Genomic DNA, 27,731 nt, shown 5'->3' with positions numbered 1-27,731 from the left:
ACGAGGATAGCACTGGTCAATAGCTTGTAGGCTGCTCAGGGAGTCAGTACACAGAAGAAATGACTCACCTGGGCATGAGTGGATGTGCTCAAGAGCGCAAGATATGGCCGTCAGCTCTGCAGTGAAAACATTGCATCCATCTGGTAAGGAGTGCTGTTCTATATGCCCTCCATGAACATAGGCAAAACCAACATGACCATCAGCCATCGGTGTAAACCACTTCATGGCCCCGGTACGTGTCGAGAATCGAGAGTGTTAACTGAGTCCTTAGGGCCATGTGAAAGGTCCAGGTGAAGCCGTGGCCTAGGTGTACACCACGGAGGTGTTTGTGAATGAACCTCAAGTATAGGTGGTAAAGGCAAGGACTCCAGTTCGGAGAGAAGGGATCACACACAAACTGCAACTGTAAGCCCTGACCTGTGCCGCCGGTGAGGGAGATGAAACGCCATGGGTGGGAAAAGGAGATGGTAATTTGGATGCGCAGGAGAATTACAAACGTGTGCAATGTAACTGGAAAGCAATTGCGCACACCTAACCTGCAATGGAGGGACTCCGTCCTCCACCAGGACGCTGGTCACCGGACTCATCTTAAAGGCTCCTGTCGCTAGGCGAACACCACAGTGATGCACTGGGTCAAGTAAACGAAATGCTGAGGGTGCCGCTGAACCATAAACCACACTCCCATAGTCAAGGCGGGATTGAACAAGGGCTCTGTAGAGCTGCGGCAGCATAGAGCGATTTGCACCCCACTTGGTGTTGCTCAGGCAGTGGAGGGCATTGAGGTGCTACCAGCACTTCTGCTTAAGCTGACAGAGGTTAGGAAGCCAAGGAAAACCAGTTCTAAGAATTGATACGTCTCCACTACAGTGAGTGGATCATCGTTAAGATAAAGTTCAGGTTCCGGTTGAATGGTAAGATGCCAACAGAAGTGCATGACACACGACTTCGCAGCTGAAAACTGGAAGCAGTGGGCTAGAGCCCATGACTGTGCCTTGTGAATGGCTCTCTGTAGGCGCCACTCAGCAACACCAGTACTGGAGGAGCAATACGAAATGCAGAAGTCATCTGCACACAGAGAAGGGGAGACCGACGGCCCTACAGCTGCTGCTAGGCCGTTGATGGCCAATAAAAATAGACACACACTCAATATGGAACCCTGCGAAACGCCATTCCCCTGAATGCGGGAGGGACTATGGGAGGCACCAACTTCGACACGGAAAGTACGAAGCGAAAGGAAATTGTGGATGAAAATGGGGAGCGGGCCTCGGAGACCCCACTCATATAATGTGGCCAAGACATTATGTCATCAGGTCGTGTTGTACGCCTTTTGTAAATCAAAAAGATGGCAACCAGGTGTTGGCGACTGGAAAAGGCTATTCGGATGGCAGACTCGAGGGACACAAGGTTATCAGCGGTAGAGCGACCCTGGCGGAAGCCGCCCTGACATGGTGACATGGAGCCAGTAGACAGACGGGGAGGGAGGGAGGGAGGGAGGGAGGGAGAGAGAGAGAGAGAGAGAGAGAGAGAGAGAGAGAGAGAGAGAGATTAGCACAAGTAATGAATGCCCTAGCATGGGATTGTTTGACATATCTACCAGTGAATTTCTTATTTTCAGTAGCCATTTTGTCACAGTCTCCTTTGCTGCCATTTTCAGAGCATGTCAGTCATCTTATTTTCAAGCAGCAAAAGCGCCCCCCCCCCTTCCCCCTCCACTTTAACCACCCAATTGACTGTCTGGGTGAAAGCAGTTCCATCTTACACAAGTTCCAGTGGTGGATTTCTGTTAATAAAAGCAAAATTCCAAAGCCACAAACTAGAGAGCTGCAATGCTCCACGTTTGACCAGATAAGATCGCTGCTCAAGGGCAGACTGAGCCATCGTGTCTGGCCCCATGTGACTCTCCTCAGTCACATACTTGCATCGTGTCTGTTGTCTGGACTCTGGATGTGTGAATAATCAAGCATGACCTGTCTTTTCTGACATGTCACCCCACCTCTCCACACTGCACAAATCCAAAGCCAATGCCTCTCTCTCAACACAAAAGCAACATTTCTAAGAATACTTATGTGACACAGTTAACTTCATACAATACATGGAAAATAATTTGATATTCATTACAACCATAGAAAAAGAGACTTGTTCCAAACAGAAGATTTATTCTACTTGTCAGTAATAGAAACTACATACACTTTAAACAAATATATTCCCTGGAATCTAGAAGATGACTATTTGTACAAAGAAAACATACCAAGAATATTATATATTCACAGCTGTAACTTCTCATTTCAAGAAAATTTACAGTCACTGTTGGTGAGCAGTAGATCACTTGACACAGTCTGTATTTAAACAGTTGTGCCAATTTGTTAACAATGTGCTAGCTTTTCCGAAATCTAAAGCCCTGATCATAGGTTCACTTGCTGCAGGAATACATAAAATACTTCTTGTAACTGCAGCCATCACTGGTAAATCCTTTTCATGTCCGCAAAATTGCTTTAACATGCCATAATCTTCAACATGCATTAAAATATAGATATCTACTTCACCTGCAGTGTAGATTATGTTATTCTTACAGTCCTTGAAACAATCCCTCTTTCTAGGTGGCGGTGGCTTTATATTAGAAGGCTCTATGTTAACAAATAACAGAGAGAAATGATAAAGAACTTCATTATAGTGTACCCAAAAAAATAGTATTTTATGTTGATGTATGAATTATAATACTTCGTCTGGCTATAAAGCACTGCACCAACTACACAAAAATGATTGCATTAACGATTGCCTGTAGCACCTGCAAAACTAGCACAAGTTTATCACACACTACTAAAATTTTTATGCTCTTCATTTATGCAAGCATAATGAGATCACAGAAAGATGGTCAAAGGAATGTAGCAATTTTATGTTTGGAAGTAATTACAACCTTCTCACGTAGAAAAATAAAAGCTCTGTTTTTAATCCCTTTTAACCCTTTGCATATCCCATTAACAAATACATATCTATCAGTACATATCAATTAGGCTAGTTAATTAAAATTCTATCTTTTCCTCATATCATACAGAAACAGTACTTGTAACTGCAGTAATTTAACACTCTTCACAACCATTTTCATTGACACTGCAGATTTGTCATCAAACCAAAGAAGAATTAATGATTGTAAGTTCTTTTTCGTCTAATTCACCTATGGCCTCTTCAAATGGGTTCAGAATATACAGAATTCTTCCTGGAGGCTCATTATCATATCTCTGTAGCCTGTAAGCAGAATTCTCATCTGTCATTGGAAGCAACAATTCATTATACTTTAAGTATAAGGACTCTAGCACTGTTCTAGTGTGTACTGACCTATTGTTTCAAAGATGACTTCAAAGATAAGCAGAGATCACTTTTCTACAAGCACCATACAATTTGGAGTATTTATTGTTGCTGTGACATTCGGGGCATCATTACACAAAAACCTATATCCGTCAAACGTGTGTAAGTGCTGTGTTAATATGAGCAGCACAAACAAGGCTTTCTCGGCTTTCCAAAGGTTTTATTATACTGGTACATGGGTCGGACACAAAAACATAATCATGCATGTTTGACGAAGTGTTCACCAGTCATGCTCATTTCTATTTCATTTTTAATATTTGCTTCCATCTTTTAATGTCCAGGAATTTAGCTGTAAATAAAACATTATGCACAAGAGACAAATCTGGGTTTATGTAAATTGCTGTAAGTGTCAAATAATGAATCTCATTATGTGAATCAGCCCACAATCAGCTGTTGCAGCAGCCATAACAACAGAAGGTGTTATGTTGTTTCAAACAGCATCAACTTGTTCTTTGACATGTCTTTTTATAGTAGAGGGACACCAAGACATATGAATCACTGACTTCTCCATAATGTGTGCCTAGACCTTCTTGGCATAGTTCTTTGAAACCTCCACCAGAAACAGCATTAGGAAGTCTCATATTTTTTGCACACATTATGTTGTTGTACTAGTTTTTATTACTGTCTATGTCCTTCACAGAGCTATGTCTGTTATTGCTTTGAGCGACCGGTGAGCAGTGCATGGCAGAGAACAGAGATGTGAAGCCACCAGGCGGGGGAGCCACTGGAGGTATCTATAACTACGAACAGACAGGACAGACGAACAAGTAGGGGACAACAGACACCACGACCGACCAGGACACAACATGAGGCAAGCAAGCAAGAACTGAGGTGATAAACACGGCAAGACAACAACAACAACAACAACAACAACAACAACACCACAGGAACATTCCAAACAATGACAGTAGGTATCTCAACACACTCAACAGGATTGCGGTACAGCTGAGATTCGCATGTAAACTACGGCAAGTACCAAACTACTGGGGTAGCGCTGTACTACTTCGCAGCTGCCTAAATACCTGACTGCAGGAAACGCAATTGGCTGCGGACTTCAGGTGGTACAGAGAGTGGCACACTCGTACAACAAGGCTCATGGTGCAGGCGTGCACCAGAGCACGGAGACCCTTAGTGAGTACCCAGGTCCATACCATCTGTCATGCATTCAACTTCTGCACTTATAGACACCAAGATTGTCAGTGTGGGATTTCATATAACTATGTTTCTTTAAATGAGTTCTTCACAAATGGAAAAACAGTAATGTAGAGCAAGTTATGCATGATGCGTATCCAGTGGACTGTCTGTTTTGTCCACAATCAACAGAAATTTCTTCCATAGTTTGCGTTTTAGATCTCCCCATTTCTTTAATGTCATTGCATCGGTTTCAGTCTTACTGCACAGGCTTCATCACACTGCATCATTATAGATAGACCACCACAAATGCTGGCTGTAATTGTGCACACACAAAAGACATGTTTATCATCTTTGGAGTTAGACATTCGGTCATGGCTTCTATCCTCAGCCACAACAGCTGATGTGAGCAACCTATCCAGCTAGGCTGTGCTCACCCCATGTCTCAATTTGCGCTTGCTTACTCGGTCATGCACGACTCTACCAGACAGTGCTCACTGTGAATAGACCTCACTGAATAGCACCAGCTCTTCACTCATCGATATAGGTATCAGGAATGTGTAAACATGGGCTTATTTCATTCCCGGCCATATGTGAACTGTATTGACAAAAAATGTGGTTTAGCACTACTGTGCAAGCACTTTACGAGAGAACAATAATCAGTCACACTTTTTATTCACTTACTCTCCTAGCACAGCTACACATCTAAAATCTCATTCATTCACATATACCAACTTACAATGTTTGCCTTTATTTTCTTAAAAACAGAACTATATTATCAAATACTATCACAATTTCTGCAACAAGAACTTCAATTCATAAAAGTTAACATTTTTAAAAGAGGCCTTCCAAGACAATTCAAGTTAACAACTGTTAAACACAGGATAATTTGAAGTAATTGATGGAGATGTAAAACAACTAAGTTGTAAAACAACAATGTTAAGAATTAACGATTATGTTTGGAAAAATTATGTGAAACTGTGTGTGTAGAGAAGTATAGTAGATGTTTGAGAACCTTCCCCGCCCCTCATCTGATAATACTAAAAATTCCATGTACATTTTTGGAAACATTTCCTGTTGAACCACGCTGTATGCACTCACTCACATAACATGAGAAAACAGTTATATGAAAACAAATTACATAGAAATCATCACGTTGACATATCCACAGCACCTGTTAATGATTCTGAAAGTTGGGTCCCATATATAAATCATAAGAAAATATGTTTCATGGTGGTGGCTCAAGTATTTAGAAGTTCACAACAACAAATAATATTTAATATAACTTTCTCTCAAAACAAGTGTTACATACATTCAAGCAGTGTACTACAACAATATAAAATGAAGCAGTCTTATTTTTCATGTAGTAACAACTGCATTTGAATATCATGTATCATATCATATCACTGATATTATTGACCAAATTTTAAAAATCCATTTCTTATGAGGACTATTTACGCAGTACATGTAAAATATCAAATAATGATTCCAACTTCATCAAGCAGTCAAAAAACTACTTGTTACTTGTCATCCAGATATATAAAATTTTCTATTCGTTCATTCTTCTCCTACTTAGCATCTTCATTGCGATCGTGGATGGGAACAGTGTCTTTATTTCGCACATTAGGGTTTAAATGCACATCAAAACTTGGATCATTTTCGGTTGCTATGCGCCCAAGCCAAGAAAATATCATTATAAGAGTAAACAAGCCTATTAAGAAAAGTATAACAGCCATCAAGTAGCGCCGATACAGAGGGCCTGGCTTCTTGTTTCGTAGTGCAGGACCAGAAGCAGTTCTGAAATAGATGATAAACGAAAATGATGTAAACTGACAGTAAGAAATTTGAAGGAGTCACATTAGTATACATACTTAGTGAATCACAAATAATTTGACGGTTTATTCTACAAAATGCTAACTGAACTGGTAACTAGCTGTAGTAACAAAAATATAGAAAATAAGATAGTCATTAAAAATTCAAATGTTTAAATGGCGTAGTGCTTACTTATGTGCTAAGAGACAAATCATAAATGTCTTATTTCCTGAGAATAATATGTTCTCTTTTATTATGAAGCAGCAGAAGTTTATCCTTTAAAAGTTTTGCTGGTACTCAGAGGAATTATACAACAGGAAAGTGTCTGAACAAACAGCAAAATGATCACTCCCAAGCTAGCAGTACTGCCAGCAGTGAATAGCTTTCTTAATCTCAGAAGGCTACATTAGATCAGAAAAGCTTGATGAGAAGACACATGTCACTACAAATCAGGGTAAACAACAACTTCTCACAACGGTGAAGCATTTCGTAATGCCAGTCACCAGCTGGCACAAGAATTGAAGTGATTTCTCTGCATATGTATGAGGTACATAAGCCGTGGCTGGTACAATGGGAGTAACAGTTGCCAGAATTTACAGATATGCAAAGGAATGGGCTGAAGGTATTTACACAGAGAGACAAGGTATGAAGGAAATCACACATAGTGAACAATAGTGTACAGAAATGATTTGTGTCTAGAAACATAATGTACAGGCTATTAATCACACATAGTGAACAATAGTGTACAGAAATGATTTGTGTCTAGAAACATAATGTACAGGCTATTAAAAATCTTGCTAAAAAAAAGGGGGGGGGGGCAGGCGCTGAGTCACTTGCGCCCTGTCTCCAGCATGTCGGTCTATTACAATATAAGGGTACAAATAGTGAATCTACAATATCTACAGTAAACAAAATACTCAGCAACTGTTATAACATGAACTGTTATATGCCACGAGGAGAAAACACTAACATGATACAGGTATTGGAAAGAAAAGTGAAGAGCGAGAGAGGAAAGAAGAGAAGCAAAGTGAGGGGACAATTTGCAATGAGAGAGAATGAGACGGAAGAGAAGAGGAGAAGGACAGGAAAGGGTGGTGATATGGAAGAGAGAAAAGAAGGAAACAGGACAGGCGGGAAGGGATGGAGGGAGATGGAGAGAGGGGTGTGTGTGAGGGTGTGGTCAGAGAGAGAGATGGAGGGGGGCTGGAGGAAGCAAAGGAGTAGTCAGAGAGAGAGGTGTGTGTGTGGGGGGGGGGGGGGGGATAAAGGTGTAGTCAGTGAGAGAGGTTGTAGGGGGCAGTAGGCAAAGGAGTAGTCAGAGAGAGAGAGAGAGAGAGAGAGAGAGAGAGAGAGAGAGAGAGGTTGGTTGGATGGGAGGAGTAGGAGGATATGCGAAGATGTGGACAGAGAGAGGTTGGAGGGTGGGTAGGCTAAGGAGAAGTCAGACAGTCATTGGAAGGGGGGTGGGGCAGGTGAAGGAGTAGTCGGAGAAAGAAGGTAGGGGTAGGCAAATGAGTAGATTGGGTGGGTGCAGATTATGTGACTGAACAGGAAGGTCACCTGTCTTTTGGTCAAGAGAGAGCCCATCTAGATCTGGAGTTAGTGAAGTGTACCAAACATTTGATCAAATTAAGTAGCAATGGTAAAATCAATACACTGAAAGCAGTACTGATGCCAGGGCAGAGAAAAAATTTAAGAGAGAGGTATAAGCATATGGGTGAGCCAGTTTGTAAGTCAAAGAACAGACAAGGGTTTATCTGTGTCAGAAGATGCCACCCACCCCCACCCCACCCCCCGCCCCCCCAGTCTGCCAGGGGTAGGGGAGGGGCCATCAGAGAGGTGATGGGGGGAGGGATCGCCAGAGAAGGGGCTGGGGCCTCCGGAGAGGAGGAGTGAGGCTGTGAGAGATGGGGGTTGGACCACTGGAGGGGAGCACACTGCTGCAGAGTGAAAAATTCTTTCTAGTGTCTAAAATTACTCTACACCTGTACCATGTAGTGAGTGCTGAATGTAGACATATTATTGTGAAATTATATATACAGAAAAAAGAAGTGTAAAATGAAACAATTCAAATACTCTCATGAAAACACTACATGTTCCTGTCCAACGGGAGATGTAAAACCATATCCCACTGTACTGTTTCTCCTGGGTGGTCTTAGGTTTAAAAAAATGTAAACTAAATATTATGATAAATTTTATAAAGTACCAACAAGTTATGCCAAGAAAGAAGAGAGAGAACTACAATGGACATGTTATTCCATGGACTCTTGCACTTCTATGCATGAACTATCTTTCCTTTGTCATTCGCTTATCTTATCTGCTTGGATTCGGACCTAAGAGGATGTTCTTGTGTAAAGCTCATCTTGCTGTACCAGTTAATAATATAAGTTGTACTTAAAACCAGAAAAATATAATGGTTATTTTGTCAAAAGAATTTGTGTATGCGGTCAATCAATTTGTAAACTGGTACCTGGATTGTCCTATGTAGATATGGGCCTTAACAAAGAATTTTCATTGTTAGGTGCCATCTTAGAAAACCTTTAACATTTTTCTTTTAGCTCATCTACGAGACGTGCCGTCATTTAGGACAATTAACTTTCTTTCAGATCCCACGAGCCCAGTGGTCACTGATAATAATTTAACAATTTTTACTTACAGTTTTTCTTTATATAACGAGATAACATCCCAGGCAGAAAAGGTCTTGTCACATGATTCCAGTTCCATTATAGGATTTCATTTGTAGATGCTACTCTTGTTATATTGGGGAATCGAGATGAAACCACAATATTAAGTTACGTATTGCAGTAGTTTACATCGAACAGACTTGTGAAATATTCTTGGGTGCAATAAGTACACGACTTCTCACGAGCCTGGAATAATATCTGTGGTGTCGAGTAAAGAAGGAAAGGACAATTAATTATAGACGATTATATAACTACCCTGAGAACTGAGCTAGTTTATTAATTACTGATCTGTGTCGGGCTAACTTAAAAAAGATATTGCACTATTAAGAACATTCTTGTGAGTCATTTGCAGAAAAGTGTTTTCAACCGCTACTATTGAGTCATTAAGAATATGATTACACTGGCAGACTGCCGTATATTTTTACATATCACTGTTTTTATATTTTTACATTACACCACCTAAACCACGGTTTTAGAGGTATTAGTGTAAATAATAGTAGTATCCTGATCCTTCTTAAAAGAGAGAGGAAGAAACACTGAAAACAGGTCATAGAGATGAACACTTTAGGTCCTGGAAATATTGGTCCTAATTCATGGTCTGGGTACTAACCCAGAGGGGTGGGGGGTGGAGAGTGGGGGGGAACATGAGGGTACATTCTACGGGGGTTAGGCAGGGGTCCCAGCATGGGACCTGAACTGGTAATGCCACCCGAGGACTTGTGTCAGGAGGGCTGATGACCCTTATATGCCAAAAAATTTAACAACACAACCAAAATGACACCACTTAGTGAGTAGACTTTTCATCTAAAAAAAATTAAGAAGTTGAATGACTACAAAATTGCCAGATGGTGATTGACTAAGTGAGCAAGACATGGCAATGGTAGGTGTCAGGAAAATGGCAATGGCCACTCCTACCCCACAGTGATTGACTGGGTCCAATAACTTCATAGCTGAGGGTGTGACTGAGCCATAAACCTGGCAAACATTGCCCAATCGTAATGAGACCAGGGCATAATAAATATGAAGTAGAGTAGTACAAAGAGCAGATGGCATGAAATGGAAGGGCCAACAATGAGAGGGGAAGGGGCAGGAGAAGGCACTGCCAGGGAGAGGAGGAGGGGCAGGAGAAGGCACTGCCAGGGAGAGGAGGAGGGGCAGGAGAAGGCGCTGCCGGGGAGAGGAGGAGGGGCAGGAGAAGGCGCTGCTGGGGAGAGGAGGAGGGGGGGGGGCAAGAGAAGGCACTGCCGTGGAGAGGAGGGCGGGGGGGGGGGCAGGAGAAGGTGCTGCCGTGGAGAGGAGGGCGGGGGGGGGGAGGCAGGAGAAGGCGCTGCCGTGGAGAGGAGGGCGGGGGGGGGGGCAGGAGAAGGCGCTGCCGGGGAGAGGGGGAGGGGCAGGAGAAGGTGCTCTACCGTGGAGAGGCGGAGGGGCAAGAGGATGTCACCAAAGAGGGGTGATGGGCCATTAGGGAGAGGAAGAGGGGCAGGCGAAGGTGCCAGGGAAGGGCAGGTGAAGAGGCTGCTTGTGAGTGGGTGTGGGGCTGCCAGAGAATGGGGAGGGGCTGCCAGAGAGGGGAGAGGGGCTATTGGAGAGAGGGTGGGGGGCTGCTGGAGAGAGAGAGGATGGACTGCTGGGGAGAGATGGAGGGGGGAGGGGCATTGGGAAGAGTGGTAGGAAGAGGGAATGTGGGGCCACCAATTCCACGTAGTCAGTAATGAATGTAGATATATTGTTGTGAAATTAAATATTTAAAAAAATATAAAATGTAATAATTTAAATATTACCAAAGAGACATTATCGGTGGTAACGCCGCAGTTATTTAATGCGAAACTTACCTCCACCATCTAAAGAACCAGTCTATTGCAGATCGCCTCTTATATTTATTTTCATCATGGTCAAACGATGTATCTTTCACCTCATCCAGAGCTTCAAATACTCGACGAGGTGCATGGCCTGTAAGAGATACCTTAAGGAATGATTCATCATGGATGACGGAAAAATTACATGGAACTGATGATAATAAAGAAAAATAAGTTTCCAGACATGTCTTCAATTTCGTAGTCCCAAAGGATTGTCAAAAAAGTGAACAAACAGTCTAAATATAAATCTAGATAGAGCATAAGTCCCTTGCCCACATTTATCACGCAATACTTTTATATTGGACTTTGTATTTCATAATGAAAATGTCATTAAACTGATTCAATAAAAGCATTTGATTGTTTACCATGGCTGATAACTAGAAAATACATCGAAGTCTGTATAATAAGTAATCTTTCCCACAGCATAGTTTCTGCACCTCAATATAATTTCCGACATGTAACATTGTAAACACAGCACCATTAAAAAAGTACAATTAATTTATTGGTTGTTTAAATATTCATATTGTGGTAGAAACGCTGGTTAGTCTCTGCCCAAGACTGATTAATTGCTCATGCTTGTTGATTACTTCAACTGTGCATTTATAGTTGAAATAATTTAATTAAATATGGTCACCAGGTGCGAGTTACTCAATGAATCCATGGAAAGAGCAACCAATCACAAAAATCGGAATAGGGTCCACAGAAATGCTCTGGACCAAAGGACATCAATTTGATCCTACTGGCAGTGTTGAACACCAATACTTTGACTGTGGATCAATCCCAGAGCTGCAGGGATGGATGAGGGTAGCAATGCACAATCTATCATTTAGGATGGGAATGCAAAAGAATTTATGAATACACAGTTCCTGGTAAAAACTGCACAAATTCTTAATGACCTTCTTAATGACAAGATTTGATGAGAAAAAAGTACAAAATTCAGTGGAGCACAGGAGAAATAAGAGGAACAATTGTATCAGAGTTTTGCTATACGTGGAGAGTTTACCTGCATACTGTAACATAGTTTGCTGTGGCAACAGTGACTTCAAAGGTTCACAGACCAGATGTCAGAAGCACAAGATGACTCCTCTACCATTGCCCACCTAGAATTGACTTCTTACTTGGTCACAAAAACCATGGTTTTTCTCCTGCAATTGGCTTCAGAGAAGCTCTTGCAATGGCTTTGTCCATGTTGCCAACCTAACTGGTGTTTTAGGCGTGCTCATCTCACAACAAGAAGCGCTTTCTCTGCTAAGCTCCTCAGTAAAATCGATTCTGCACAAGGAAATTATGTTCTGTATAGAGTTTGAACTGAACAGCCTCTCTTTCACACCAGGTTTCAAGAAGCAGCCATTGTACAAAATTTCCCCGATTTGACCAAGAAATGTGTCTCTCAAAACAAGAACTATGCCATAACTCTTTAACTCCCTCCCTCACATGACTGACTGTTTTAAAACTGCATCTATAGATACACAACACTGCCGCATTATCTCTTGTCTAGCTGTGTAATAACAAATCAAAATATTGGTACCATTAGAACATTTCATTACTAAATGGAATAATGAATCTCTCTCTCTCTCTCTCACTCTCTCTCTTTGTGTGTGTGTGGGGGGGGGGGGGGGGGGGGATGGTGGGTGGATGGGTGGGTGGTTGCAGTGGCATGTGGAGCGATGGTGGTGGTGGTGGTGGTGGTGGTGGTGGTGGAAGGGGGAGGAGGTTGCAGGAAAGGAATGCATGCTTAGTTCTTTGGATATTCTAGCACATTAAGTAACAAATATAATACGATGGTGAAAATTGACAAGACAAGCCTAATTACAGAAATTAAATTGTGCTTTGACTAATGGTAATTATCTTTATTCAAAATGTGATGCTGTATAGTGTGTGGATCCTCCAATATTATTTCCCACAGCTGAAAATAACATAGGCAACAAAAAATTGTACTGTAAGTGCCTCATACAGACTTGGAAATTTGTTTTACTTACCACCAGGCACCAGCTGTGCATGTGGAAGTCATCACTTCAACAGAACATCATTTCAACATAACACAGTAACATAACAATAAGTGTGGCTAGAACCTTTTTCAAACCATTAATCATTTATTGGCCCTGTTTCCAGACATATCCTGTGTTGTTTAACCTCATCTCTCCCCTCCTTTCCTCTCTGCACTCTCTCCTCTCTCCACACTTCCCCTTCCTTTCTGCTTTTCTCTTTGTCATTTGCACAATTGTATTTACTTTGAGAAAAACAAGACTCACAGTGCTGAAGGAATGTTTTTAAAGAAAAAGTTGAACTTTCCACCTTTACTAACTCATTTCTGTCTACACAATGTAATCAAGTTATTGTTTATGATCCTGCAATGCACAACAGCCATTAGTGTGTGTGTATGTGTGTGTGTGTGTGTGTGTGTGCATACTACTCATAACTACTTCAGATTCAAATGAAGATGAAATTTCACTGCTTGTGAATCGTGTGTTTCTGTTACTCAAAATTAAATAAAAGTGGACTCACATTGGTGTACAAAAGGTAAGTGCTTCAGATGGTAATGTACAAGAAAATATTGTTCCACACAGTGGGCATACAATTGTGTGCTTTTCAGAGAACAGGCAGAGGCCTGTGCAAATCAATAAGGAATAAAAGAGTTGTAATAACATGTTCTCATCATGAAATTCATGAGGAAAGTTATTATGTGTTGTAGAAATACTCTCTCCCACAGTAAAAGAGGGGGGGGGGAGGGGGGGAAGGGATGTGGTTAGTTTTCTGTTTCACAAAGAACATATTTAATATGAAAGGTTATTTTATGAGTCACCATCTCCATAAACAGAACATTTCAGCTGATTAAACCAAAATTGCGGGTGATGGCAGTTATTCTATGGTACTCTTCTGAATACCACTAACAGAAGAATATGCAGGTTATGACAATGTACAGATCCTTGATATATTGCACCTACCTCAAATACTTTAAATGGTAAGAGGAAAACAATATTTATCCAATATTTTTTGCATATACGAACCTGCTGAAGTAGGGAAGCTCTCTGCACGACTAAATGCTGAAGTGGTTTCTTCAACATGAACAATGGAATGTGGATTTTCATCTGAAACAGTTTGCTGGTACTCCGAATTTGGTACCATTGTTCGTTTTGGAGTACTCTGTCTCTGGTTGTTGCCGGCACTTGCAACTGACCGTACATCATCTGATCTTGCTACATTTGGTACATCATCAGCAGTTAGCTTTACTTTATCACTAAGTGGTTTTTGTTCCTTGTCCTCGCTAAGCTGCAAGTAAAATAACATAGTAAATAACTATAAAATTTACTGTGATAGTTTAGAAGATTACAGTGGCTAATTAAAAAAAGTTTTAGAGCAATAAAAATATTAATCAATTTTCTGCCTGCTACATCACATCAAACCCTAATGCCTGGTACTTAGGTAAACAGGGCTTTCTTCAATATCGTGCTCAAGATGAATGGTTTTCCTGCCTAAAATTCATTAGCAGCTACTGATTCATGATTCTGCTCATACTTTGCAACAATGCCATTTCAATTTATCTTGCTACGCCTGTACGGAGCTTAATGTCCTACAAATCATTCACATGGTCTCTCATACTTTTACAAAATTTAAGGCAGTACTCACCCTCACAACCCACACTCTATGAAGATTATCTATAAATCATCAAGAAATATGCTCCTTATGGGGAAGAACCATATCTGACTGCACTTTTTCTCAAACTTTGAAACAACTCAAAACGGAATAACATTTTAATATACGTACAATAAAATTTCCAGAAAGAATGTAAAACTGGACGAATTTACAAGTGCATTGGTGATGAACTTGGGCTCAAAAAGTGGTATGGTACCAGCCCAAATCATCAAAGTAACTTAATCTTCCTTACTCTTGTTCTTTTCAGGCACATATGTATGCTGAAATAGCCATGGATCACTTACTATACGTAAAATATATTTCTTTGCTTCATGCTGACCTGCCACTGCTTTCTTGTTTGCATGGAAGTGGAAAATGAATGGTCATGGAACATTCTGTTGACAAATGAAGCCCATTTCCATCTACAAGGAAGTGTTGATACACAGAAATGTAGAATGTGGGGAATGCAAAATCTGCACACATATCCACCAGTACCGCTTCATTCTGCAAAGGTAACTGTATGATGGGTGTTGACAGTGCTGTTTACCAAAAGGACCATATACTTATGAGGGGAAGTGGCCAACGGGTCTTGTTACTTGTATTGTAACTGGTAAATGCTATGAGAGTTTTTGTGCACCAATGTCATTCCAACCTTTTAATAGAGTGGATGTGTGGGTAGAAGCATTTTTATGCTCCTCTGCACATTCAACAGCCATTGAAAAAGCTGCTGTAGACACATTCTGGAAACATTAGAATTATCAGCCATCATTTACTTACAGCCTAGCAATCCAAATCACCTGATCTTAATTCATGTGATTTCTGGCTGTGGGGTTAACTGAAAGATGCTGTCTTCAGTACTCCGATTACAAATGTAACTCAACTGAAGGTACCCATTGTGCAACACATTCTAAACATGATCCCTGACACACACTGATCTGTTGTGGAACATGCTGTTTCTAGATTTCAACATGTGACAGAAAACTGTGGACAGCAATTGAACATGTCTTGTTCCAGTCTCACGATGATTAAAAACTGATTCCATTGTCAATTTTTATGTGGTTTTCGGGCTCAAGACAATTAAAAACTGATTTTTCCTATCCGATATGTTACGGCCTTGCCACTATGCATGTGTTGGTTTAATATGCAACTTTCATTATAGCAATCGTATTGTGATTCATCTGTCATCTGCAGCCAAATCCATTTATGTTATGACACTTACAATGCCATCTAGTGCGATTTTTTTTTTTTTTTTTTTTCCAAAATCATTACCCCTTCTTCAACAATATTCCATTCAAATTTGATGCCATTCTGAACAGCGTTTTTTTTTTATTTTATTTTCTACAGCATAATGTATAGATATTCCATATTCCAACTACACTGTTACTCTGAGTCGAACCAGGTGGTAATAACTAAAGTGCAGCTATTCACAGATGTCTAACAGGGGCTGTAATTATCATATGGCAGCAAAACTTGGTAAATATTCTAATGTGTTAATGCAGAACCGAATTCTGCTGACAAAAAATCAGTTCCAATTTTGGCAACCAGATGCAAATCTGACACTGTGAATGCAAGAAATACATATAGAAATGTTTCCATACGTAATGGATTAAGAATGAGACATGGGCACAAAAGGTCATACAAGTGCGAAAAGCATTATGTTGAGTTTAATATTAAGCACAGCTTGCACAACTTGCTCAATACGACGAGCACTAGAGAAGGTGATGACATGCAGCCAGCACCAGATGTGCACCTGTTGGCCAAAATTGTAGCTAATTTTTTTTTCAGCGTAAATCGCTTCTGCTTTAATGTATTTGTGAATCTACCAAATTTTGCACCAAATTACAGCCCAAACTGGTCCTCTGTGAATAGCTGCTCCTATTTATAACCACCTGATATATTGGAATATAGCAACTGTACCCAAACAAATATGGATTTTTTTTTATAAATACTAAATTATGGGAAACATGAAAATGGAATAACAAGAGGAAACTGCAAAAATTAACAATGGCAGAGTCAATCTGTTGCTACCCTCATATGATCAAGCTGGATCAGACAAAGGTGGGGGGCATACTGACAATTTACTGGTTTCATAACACAGATTTTAGAAAAACATTTCTGTTACAGTAAGAGTCGCTTTCTTTTTCATGTTGGATTGCTCCCATATTTTCCTTGTTCACACTGTTCTTTCATAAAAGTAGGCGATTTTTATGGGATCCAGTACTGAGTGGAGGGGATGAAATCTTCATTGCAAATGCACTCCCAAGATCACCTTTCTGCTTGTGCTGCATTGAAGCTCTGGCTTTGGTGAGATGCTTTTTGTTTGCCATGACTGTCGTACAGTAAACCTGATGAAACAGTATCTTATGAAAGTTCAGGGATTTAGCGGAAGTATTCATTTCATCACATTAACTTCTTTAGTTCTCTTTTTTTCTCCAGTACAACAAACAAACTTAGTGGCTGTTAGATTGGAAAATGCATGCATATATTTTACATTTCACAAGATGGTGAATGATGAAATTACTGGTGTATGAAACAGCATACAGAGCAAGACATATGCTGGATAATGTAGTCACAGAGATACGACAATTTTAGTAACAGCGAAACGGGCTTTTTCGTTATAATGCTTCTGACCCAACAACAGACTTCTCTTTTCCTTGTTTGGTCTTTTATTCTTACACTCGCAGTACATACAGGAGGAAGAAAGTTACTAAGTCAGATTATATCTTTCTCTCTATTTGTGTGTTGAAGCACCCAGGTATAACAAATACCATGTAAAAGTAGTGTTCAATATTTTGGGTTTCCTCTCAGATCCAACAGAACTCTAATGTACTCACCATTCAGTCCCTAGGTGGCTTTTGATGATGAACTATCATATTTATGATCCCATGAGCAAAAATAGAAATACGGTCTATCTATGCATAGCCCAGCTGCAAAAGCAAGAAGATTAACAAATCTTAACTGGGACTTGCTGACAGGTTCAGAGTGCTGAACTGAGTCTCAAATGCTGTCTGGCAGACACACTGTTTTACCTTTTCAACAAGTTTTGCAATGGCATACTCTCCGCTGCAAAGTGTTATGTGCATTCCAGAAAAGTCTTCACTGAGAATTTATTTTCATGACTTCATCCTCAAGATATTGTGCTTGTTTTACAATCTATTTTGTGAGGCAAACTGTCAATTGAGAATGACAGCAAGCCACACTTAATACAATGTCTCTGAATTAGTTAACGCAACTTCAAAAGTGGCATATTGTTCTACTTATTTGTCAACCAATACCTAAATAAAATTGCAGCTTCTGTGCGACTATTAAATGTATATATTCAGTCAGATACATATGTTACTAAATGTCTACTTGCTTACTGAACTAGAAAACATATACTCGTTCACACAAGCACAGTCCTCACACACACGGCCACTGTCTACGAGCACTGGTGCCCGAATGCAACTGCATCTGACACATGAGCAGCAATCTGCTGGGGTGGGTAGTGGGGATAAAGCGCAGCTGTGGGGGAAAGTAAGGGGAGGGAAGTAGGGTCGGATTGGGGGAAGATGCTGTGCTGCCAGTGGGACCATGCAGGGGATGTGGTGGGGATAGGGTGAGCTGCTAGGTGCGGAGAGGCTGTGCTTTGGAGAGGAGGGGGGGGGGGGGGGTTGAAAGCGAGGGGGAAAGGGTGAGGAGACAGGAGAGAAGCAGAGAAGAGGAAAGACTAGTAGGTATGTTGATGGGATAGAAGGGTTACGTAGTGCTGGAGTGGAAGCAGTGAATGGGATAGGCAGGTGGGGTTAGGGACTAGTGAAGGTTGAGGCTAGGGCATTATGGGAGTGTAGGACATATTGCAAAGAGAGTTCCCACCTGTGCAGTTCAGAACAGCTGTTGTTGATAGGAAGGTACCAGATGGCACAAGCTATGAAGCAGTCACTGGAGTGAAGCACATCATGTTGGGCAGCACGTTCAGCAACTGGGTAGTCCAGCTGTCTGTTGGCCACAGTTCGGCAGTAGCCATTCATGAGGACAGACAGGATGTTACCGTATTTACTTGAATCTAAGCCGCTATCGAATCTAAGCCGCACCTGAAAAATGAGACTCGAAATCAAGGAAAAAAAAATTTCCCGAATCTAAGCCGCACCTGAAATTTGAGACTCGAAATTCAAGGGGAGAGAGAAGTTTTAGGCCGCACCTCCAAATCGAAACAAAGTTGGTCAGTTTTAATATGAGACACAATTTAGGTCGAATGAATGACGATACAGCTGCAGTAGTTTGGTTCGAGTCTTAAGCTTAGCAGTTACGTTTTACCAGGTAGCCATTGCTATGCGTCAGGCGCTCCGTATTTATATGGGTACCCTTCCTTTTTCATGTGCTTCGTCTGGTTTGAATTGATTGCTTATTTTTCTTTGATCTGATAAGTGCAGTTTTCTTTGTTATAGGTGTTTACATCACTCTAAGCTGAAAATGCATTACTGTACTATGTCATGCATTGTTTGCCGCATTCTGATAATGAGTGTTTACGGCCTGTCGCCGCTCGCGGCATGGCTTGCTTTTGTGTGCACTAACGCCGCTTACGATGGGAAAAAAAGAGAGAGAGAGAGAGAGAGAGAGAGAGAGAGAGAGAGAGAGAGAGAGGAATTGTCTCATTAGCGAAACAATGGCAAGAGACTGCTATTTGTTGTTACTTACACTGCTGCTTTCTTTGATAATGATCAACAAGAACCTAATAGACTGTGTATGATAGAAGATGTTCTGAACGAGAGTTTAGCGAAAATTTTTCTCCATTTGAAAATCTTTGCAGACGCCTCTTTAGTACATTACATTCAGCACATAAATTAGAGTCATCTTAGATTTAAAAATCTAGTCAATTTCCGTGCTTCATTTCTGAATGTATCACTATTAGGCATAAGAATAATACCAATATAAACATGACATGATACGTATATCCTTCTGCGTTTGCTGTTGTCTCACTCTAGTTTCGTAGTTTATTAGGCAGACAGGATTTAAATGAGATAGCAGCAAACACGAAAGAATACATGGCAAAATGTTTATATTCATATTATTCTTATGGTGAAGAGAATACTGCATGTGATTCATATTTCATCAGGTTCCTATTAGCAACCATCTCTTCTCACAGGTAGGAAAAAATTCAGAACGTAGAGTTGGCTATATTGACAAAAACCCCAAACAGTCTTCCCAGTCGGATTTTAATAGTACATTGAAATGCTGCTACATTCGAAGATGAACAATACGGAATTTGTATTTACTTCGTTGGATAATGTATGAAAATGCAGTGGTCGAAACTCGGGGCGGAGAAAAAAAAGCTCGTCTTCCACCTTTTTTTAAAATTTATTTACTGACGCAGAGGTTTTGGCACCAGTATTTATCTTTGTGCCTGCAAAGCATCCACTTACTTTGCACTCGATTCTAAGCCGCAGCCGGTTTTTTGGATTGTAAAAACTGGAAAAAAGTGTGGCTTATATTCGAGTAAATACGGTATTTGTCATTCCCACATTAGAAAGTGGCACAGTGATTGCAGCTTAGTTTGTAGATCACATGGCTGCTTTCAAAAGTAGTCCTGCATTTGATGGGGTGAGGGATAGCTATGGCAGGAATGGAATACATGGTCGTTGGTTGACATATAGAAAAGGCCTTACATGTAGGTCTCCTGCATGTATTTGAGTGGCGAAGCTAGGGATTGGAAGCAGGCGTGGAATAGGGATGGACAAAAATATTGTGTTGGTTCGGTGTGTGGTGGAACACTGTTGCAGGAGAGGTGGGTAGGATGGTGAGGAGGATAGTCCTCATTTCATGACATGGCAGAAGATAGTCTAAACTCTGGCAAAGAATGTGATTCAGTTTCTCCAGCCCTGAGTGGTACTGGGTCATGAGTGTACTGTTTCTTTGTGGCCGTACAGTGAGTATGTGGTAGATGGTAGAAGACTGGAGAGAGAAGGCATAGGAGATTTTTTGTGGACAAGGTCATGAGAGTAATTTTGGTATGTGAAGACTTCAATGAGATCCTGGGCATATTTGGAGAGGGACTGCTCACCACTACAGATGTGACAACCTCAGGTGACTAGGAATAAATTGGATGGCAGCTGTCGAAGTGTAAGTGTTGTTGGCGGTTAGTAGGTTCGATGTGGGTGGACATAGTGATGTTGCTGTCCTTAAAATGGAGGCCAACATTGAGGAAGGTGATTTGTTGGGTGACTCGAAGGGTGGAGAAGTTGTTGAGGTTCTGGAGTTATGTGGATAGGTTGTCCTCACCCTCAGTACAGACCATGAAGACATCCAATAACTCTGGATGAAGTAAGCGATTTGGGATTCTAGTTGGTCAGAAAGATTTCTCTAGATGGCCCATGAACATGGTTGGCATAGAATGGTGCAATGAGACTTCTTATTGCTGTACCATGGCTTTATTTGTAGTTGATGCCCTCAAAGGAGAAGTATAAACAGATTGTAAATGGTGCTCTGGACAAGTATGTGCTTGTTAAATTGTTTAAGGACAGAAAAATTCAGAAACTGCTGGTTCAAAAGAGAACACACGTGATGACTGGCAAAGATTAGCAGAGATTCATGCACCTGTGAAAAAAGCTATGCATGAAGCATACAACTACTACTGTATTAACTTAGCACAAGATCTGGCTGAGAATCCGAGAAAATTCTGGTCCCAATGTAAAATCACTAAGTGGATCTAAGGCTTCTATCCAGTCACTCATTGGCCAGCCTGGTGTGCCAGTCAAAGACAGCGAAGTGAAAGCAGTGGTTTTAAATTTTGTTTCAGAAATTGTTCACACAGGACAGTCATACAAACAAACCGTCGTTTGACCATCACACAGAGTTCAGTATGGATGACATAGTAATACAGATAAACAACTAAAAGAGTTGAAAGAAAATAAGTCAGCAGGTCCAGATGGAAACCCAGTTCAGTTTTATAAAGATTACTCTACAGCGTTGGACGTTTATTTAACTTTCATTTATCATGAATCTTTCGCCCAGGGCAGAGTCCCAAGCGACTGGAAAGACTTAGAGAAACGCATAGTACACACTGTGCTGTCTTACAATATATTTACATGTGTGAATAAATATACTGTAAGACAGCACAGTGTGTTCCATGCATTTCTCCAAGTATAGCAATGCTGTTGACAGTTGCCTGGAAAAAATTGTTTTGACTGGAAAGAAGTGGTTGTGACTCTTGTATACAAGAAGGGTAAAAGTACAGACTTGAAAAATTACAAACCAATGTCCGTAACATGAGTTTATAGCAGAATTATAGAACATATTCTGAGTTCAAATATAATAAGTTTCATAGAGTCCGAAAAAAATCAGCACAGTTTTAGAAAGCCTCACTCTTGTGACACTCAGCTTGCCCTTTTCTCACACGACATACTGTGAGCTGTGGATGAAGGTCAACTGGCAGATTTAATATTGCTAGATTTCTGGAAAGTGATCTGGTGGACAAGGTGAGTGGCAATCTGTGGTTTTTTGTTGATGATGCAATGGTATATGGAAAGGTATCAAAGACAAGTGACTGCAGGATGATACATGATGACTTGGACAAAATTTGAAGTTGATGTGATGAATGGCATCTGGACCTAAATGTAGATAAATGTAAGTCAATGTGGATGAGTAGGAAAAACAAATCCATAATGTTCAGATACAGCATTAGTAGTGTCCTGCTTGACAGAGTCAGGTCGTTGTTTCAATATCTGGGTGTAATGTTGCACAGCGATATAAATGGAACAAGCATATGAGGTTTGAGGTAGGGAAGGTGAATGGTCGACTATGTTTTATTGGCAGAATTATGGGCAAGTGTGGTTCATATGTAAGGCCCTGAGCATATAGGACACTAGTGCAACCCATTCTTGAGTATTGCTCTAGTGTTTGGGATCCACACCAGGTCGAATTAAAGGAAGACATCAAAGCAATTCAGAAACGGGCTGCTATTTTTGTTACCAGTAGGATCGAACAACAAGCAAGTATTGTAGAGATGCTTCAAGAATTCAAATGGGAATCCCTGGAGGGAAGAAGACATTCTTTTCGAGAAACACTACTGAGAAAATTTAGAGAACTGCATTTGAAGCTGATTTCGCAACAATTCTACTACCGCCAATATTCAGATCGCTTAAGGACCATGGAGGTAAGGCAAATTAGGGCTCATATGGAGGCATATAGACAGTCGTTTTCCCCTGGCTGTATTTGTGAGTGGAACAGGAATGGAAACAACTAGTAGTGGTACAGGGTACCATTCACCACACACCATACAGTGGCTTGTGGAGTATGTATGTAGAATTGTGGGTGAGGATACAGTTGGTCATGGTGACCAGGAAACACGTTGTAGGTTTGAAGCTCTTCGGGCATTGGGAAAGACGGTGTTCAATAACAGCAAGGTCCTGAGCATTGCGGTTATTAGTGTAATGGAAGGTGGTATTGACAGTGATGAGTGGGGTCCCATGTGAAAACGACCAGAAACTGTGTGGAGTCAGTGTATGAAAAGGTTGGTGTCTTATGTATTGGACATTAGGTTACAGGTAGTAGGCTGAAGTTGTTGGTCCATGAGAACAGAGATTCTCTCTGTGAGGGCACAGTAACCAGCCACAATGAGGTGTCCTGGGTGGTTGGGTTTATGGACTTTAGGAGGCACGTAGAAGGTACGTATTTGGGGAATGGAGGAGGTGATTAATGAGGCTCAGGGGAGAGATTCTGAGATGGATCTAAGGATATGAGGAAGGACTGGAGATCTTGCTGGATTTCAGGAATGAAATCCCTGTGGGAGGGTTTGTATATGGATGAATTCCTTGCCATTAACAACTGCATGTGCCCAGTGAAAATCATCTAAAACATCATTTAGTAGACTTATTTCATTTTAGCAACCGGTATAAACTGTAAATGCAATTACTAGAGCCTTTTTTGGGATGTAGGATTACAAGGTAAGGATCAGTTTTTAGGTTGTGGATTGCAGTTCTTTCTCTTTCACCTGCCTAAACCCTTTTCTGCTCCCCCTCCAGCACAACACACACATTCTATTCCATCAAAACTGGTCTTTTCCCCTTTTCTATTCCTCTCCTGTACCCTCCCTCCCAACATAGTCTCCTAAGTCTGCACCTAACAGCCCATTCTGTCCCCACCACATCCCTATATGATCCCACAGATAGCATCTTCCCCACTCCAACCGTGCTATCACTCACCCTGCCTGCACTATGCCGCCTCCTCACTCGCACCACCCATCCCAGCATATTGCTACTGCTACCGCTCAAGCCAGACACAGTCGGAGTTGGGTCCCAGTGCCCAGATACAGAGGCCGTGTGTGTGAGTTGTGCCTGTGTGAATGGATGTATGTTTTCTACTTCAGAAGCATGACTTAATTTCCAAAAGCTTAAATGTTTAGCAGTCTTTTTCACTGTGTCAGCTTGCGAGTTGATGCCACCCTATCAGTAGTAGCTATCTATTCCTTTATAATTACTGTTATTCCATCCTGGACCTTCCATTGTTTAAATGTCGACTTACTGCTTCTTGACATTCAGTCTATTTCCATATATGCTCATTTTTTCTATTTAAAACTAAACACAGCAAACTAAGATGAAGAAATAACTCACAAGTGGTAAGCCAAGACCAGCACGGGCCCAATTTACTCCAGCAAGCTGCTGACGTAAGACATCTGCCACTGGTGAAACTAAATTGGGTGCTGGAAACAGTCCAACACGACATGATGGGCATGTGTACCCCGCTGGTGCAGTTGTAGGTGGCAACTGCCTTGCATACTGATCCAAACATGCCCAGTGATAGACATCTGAAACACCATTTAGTAGACTATTACTTCATTTCTGCAAGCAGTATAAATTGCACATATACTTACTGTAAAACTAGTGAGAGAAAAAAATTTAACTACATTCTCTTTTACCCTTTTCATTTTATGCATTATGATTTATTGACTGAACTAAGGATCTACAATTTTGTGTGTCAATCACGTACCTCACAAGGCAGTAAGTTCTGAATTTATTTATTTATCTATGTGTCATAAAATATCATGTAATGCTTACAAAAGTGGGTACAAATCAATTCACAAGACTGTTCTGTAGATACACAACGTACATACACTAACACGCAATAGATGAACTACTCTTTACAACATTTTCTGATGTAAACCAAGCACCACAGCAATTGGCCTTAATGATGACACAGTTCACTAATACTTTCTCATAAAAATGAGAAATAGGCAAGGTTTGATCTATCAGCAAACAGAAAAATGATGCTCATTGTTCTGGAGTGAGCACCAGGTCTCAACCATTCACTTTTAATTTTATGAACTGCGGCTTCATTGATAAGTAATTGTCAGACTACAAATCCAAAGATTTTGGATTTAATCCCTTATCAGTCCTACGATTTTTTCTGTAGATTATTGCCTCCTCCTCCTCTGACAACGATCTATGGAAGTGAAAAATGCCACGCTGTACCATATTTAAGTGTACACATTAAACTGTAGGTTTCCCTGTAAGTAACAGGGTGAGTTACTTCAAATATTAGTTAGAAGTGTGTGTGTGTGTGTGTGTGTGTGTGTGTGTGTGTGTGTGTGTGTGTGTGTTCCCAGAATAGCTTGATACTTAATTCTGTTTTAAGGTTTAAATTTAACAAGCAGTTTACAGTGAATAGCGATGACCATACAATAAACTCCAGCAAAATTGCTATGGACATTAACAAGATAAATGTGATGGAGTGCTGTCAATTATGCTGTACCAAAAAGAAGCTATGATTAAACCAGGATCATTATTAAGAACATGGGAAGTAAGAGAAGCAGATTTTCTTTGAAATTACACGAGATCAAACACGACATTTTCTATGGCAACCGACAGGAAACATCACTGAAGAACAACAAATGTGTTCATGATGCTTGCGCGCACAACAAACAATTAAATATCAGACATATTCATCTGCAACTCAGTCCATTCATCTGTAATGTAGTGATATGCTGAGCGTTCCAGCTAACCAAAAAGTGTACTGGTATGACAATCATGTTTCTTCATTGTTTAATTCAGTCTCAAGTAGATTTAATGTGTTGTTAGTGTGTATTGTCAGAGATGACAATTTTAAATATGAAACAACAAACTTCTATGTAGAATTACAGATTAATTTGAAAATGCCATCTTAAAAAATACTACAGGTAATCCCAGCACAAGATGTTTGACCAGTGTGTGTTGCCTAAAATACATGGGGGGGGGGGGGGGGGGGGGGGGGGGTTGTTTGGGGGAAGAGACCAAACAGCAAGGTCATCGGTCTCATCGGATTAGGGAAGGATGGTGAAGGAAGTCGGCCGTGCCCTTTCAAAGGAACCATCCCAGCATTTGCCTGGAACGATGTAGGGAAATCACGGAAAACCTAAATCAGGATGGCCGGACGCGGGACTGAACCGTCATCCTCCCGAATGCCTAAAATACGTGCTTTTGGGTTTCAGTAATCTTATGTGGAATTCTTTTGTATCACACAGGGTGAAATATAACATATGGCAATGATATGTTAAAAAGAGTGAGGGCTGGATGATGAAATGGAGGAAAAAAATATGTCTACAGAGAGATGACAGGAACAAATCTTCCAAATCTAACCCAAGTGAAAGAGGAAATTGGTGAGGAAATGGGTAGTTAGAAGAGTTCAACCATAGCATTAGCAGGATGCCAAGGAGTTAACAGATGAACTCATCAGCAAAACTGAAGATGTATGTAATTTTCTGAGTATGTGACCGTTCTGTATGGACCTAACAATTAATTATTTGAAGGCGAGAAAGGAGAAGTGCCAATCATTTGCCATCCTGTCATCCAAGACTAGAGATTTCAAGAAATGAAACTGGGAGTGCATTATTCTGTTCAGCAGACCATTTTGATAATTTTAATAACATAAACAAAGACCAATGCTGTTCTTTTGTCATCAGCATATAATACTAGTGAAAATATCTACAATCAATCAAGTATTCTATAAATATGTTGGTTTTGCCTTCACCATTAATTTGTGCAGCTAAAAACAGTATTTCCACGTGTAGTTCAAATCACCAGAGTAGCATGAAAACTTACGATAGCATATCAGCCTAATGCAGTCTTCATCTGCCAGTTCCTTTGTGCATAGTTCACATATTGGGTTGTAATCGCTATCCTGTAGCCATTGTAGATACGACTGGACTATGCACTGGAACAGAATTGAAACAGTTTTAATAGCCAATGGGCATAAAAATAACATCAAAAAGTGTTGTGCAGTAATATTTTGGTAGAAAAACAAGAATAAAATACAACAAAGCAGCACCTTTTGGCTATTTTTTAGCACAAATTACCAGTTTCAATATATTTCAATGACAAACTGCTTCAAACAAACAACCTGTAGATCTCTCTTTATTTACAGACACCTACATACATACAATAATACATATTCATAACAACTGAAGTGTTATTGTCTCAATAACGTTTTTGGTAACCAAAATATGTTAAGCCATATGCCGAGTGGTACAAACAGTGTGCCGTGTTTCATTTCAACTTTTCTGCTCAAGATTTACATGAAAAAGAAGTGACTGTCAAGAAGCAACTTAGGGAGCACTACTCCAGTTCAGACATCAATCATAATAAGTTTGATGCAAGTTTGTTAATTGACTTCTGTGGTTTTTCTCATTTACTGCTCCTATTTGGACAAAAATGGGTGTCAGATGCTGCAGTCAATACATCACAAGCAATTCAAGTCTTTTTGTGAATTTTACTCAGAGTGCAATCTATTCAGAGTACAAAAACAACTGTAACTGCACTCATGTGAACTCCATACTTGGTTGACACAGACAGACACATCAACTTACTTCAACTGTTCATACTTCTGATATGGGCCAATAAAACTTCTACTACATGATCTCAATTACTAATCAAATTTCAATTTGTGCATTCAGTGTCAAGAAATTATTGTGCATCACTGCTTAGAAATTTTATTAGTTTATGTGGAAATAGTTATATGTGACCTGCGGTCACACTTTACACTATAAAATTTACACAGACTTGAGCAAACATTACATCACTCTCACTCATGCCACCCCTCTCGTTCTCTCCTTTCTTGTCCATCCAAGAAACACCTGAAAAGGCAGATAGACAAGTGAATCCCTTCACACACAAGAATCAGCACAGTTACAGCACCTCACTGTGTTACATGCAACAGCACCAATTATTATGAAATATTTCCTCATTACTTACACATCCTTTCTAAATGTGGTTCCAAATATCAACGGTATAATGCTATCGGGAGTATC

The 27,731-nt window shown here is 40.6% G+C and overlaps 1 protein-coding gene across 1 annotated transcript in view; it reads right to left on the bottom strand.

Annotated features, from left to right (window-relative positions):
• Positions 1 to 5,720: 5,720 nt before the first annotated feature.
• The window catches only part of LOC126175600 (zinc finger protein-like 1), a 34,924-nt gene continuing 12,913 nt past the window's right edge, over positions 5,721 to 27,731 (bottom strand). Inside the window, exons 2-6 of the mRNA XM_049922478.1 lie at positions 26,527 to 26,638; positions 24,064 to 24,257; positions 13,855 to 14,116; positions 10,823 to 10,940; positions 5,721 to 6,291 (exon numbers count right to left, since the gene is read on the bottom strand). Coding sequence (XP_049778435.1) covers positions 6,063 to 6,291; positions 10,823 to 10,940; positions 13,855 to 14,116; positions 24,064 to 24,257; positions 26,527 to 26,638 — 915 coding nt within the window. The 3' untranslated portion in view covers positions 5,721 to 6,062. The remainder of the gene's footprint in view (positions 6,292 to 10,822; positions 10,941 to 13,854; positions 14,117 to 24,063; positions 24,258 to 26,526; positions 26,639 to 27,731) is intronic.

Source organism: Schistocerca cancellata, chromosome 1 (genome assembly GCF_023864275.1).
Source record: "Schistocerca cancellata isolate TAMUIC-IGC-003103 chromosome 1, iqSchCanc2.1, whole genome shotgun sequence".
NCBI classification, from domain to species: Eukaryota; Metazoa; Arthropoda; class Insecta; order Orthoptera; family Acrididae; genus Schistocerca; species Schistocerca cancellata.
This window is presented reverse-complemented; position numbering and strand designations above follow the sequence as displayed.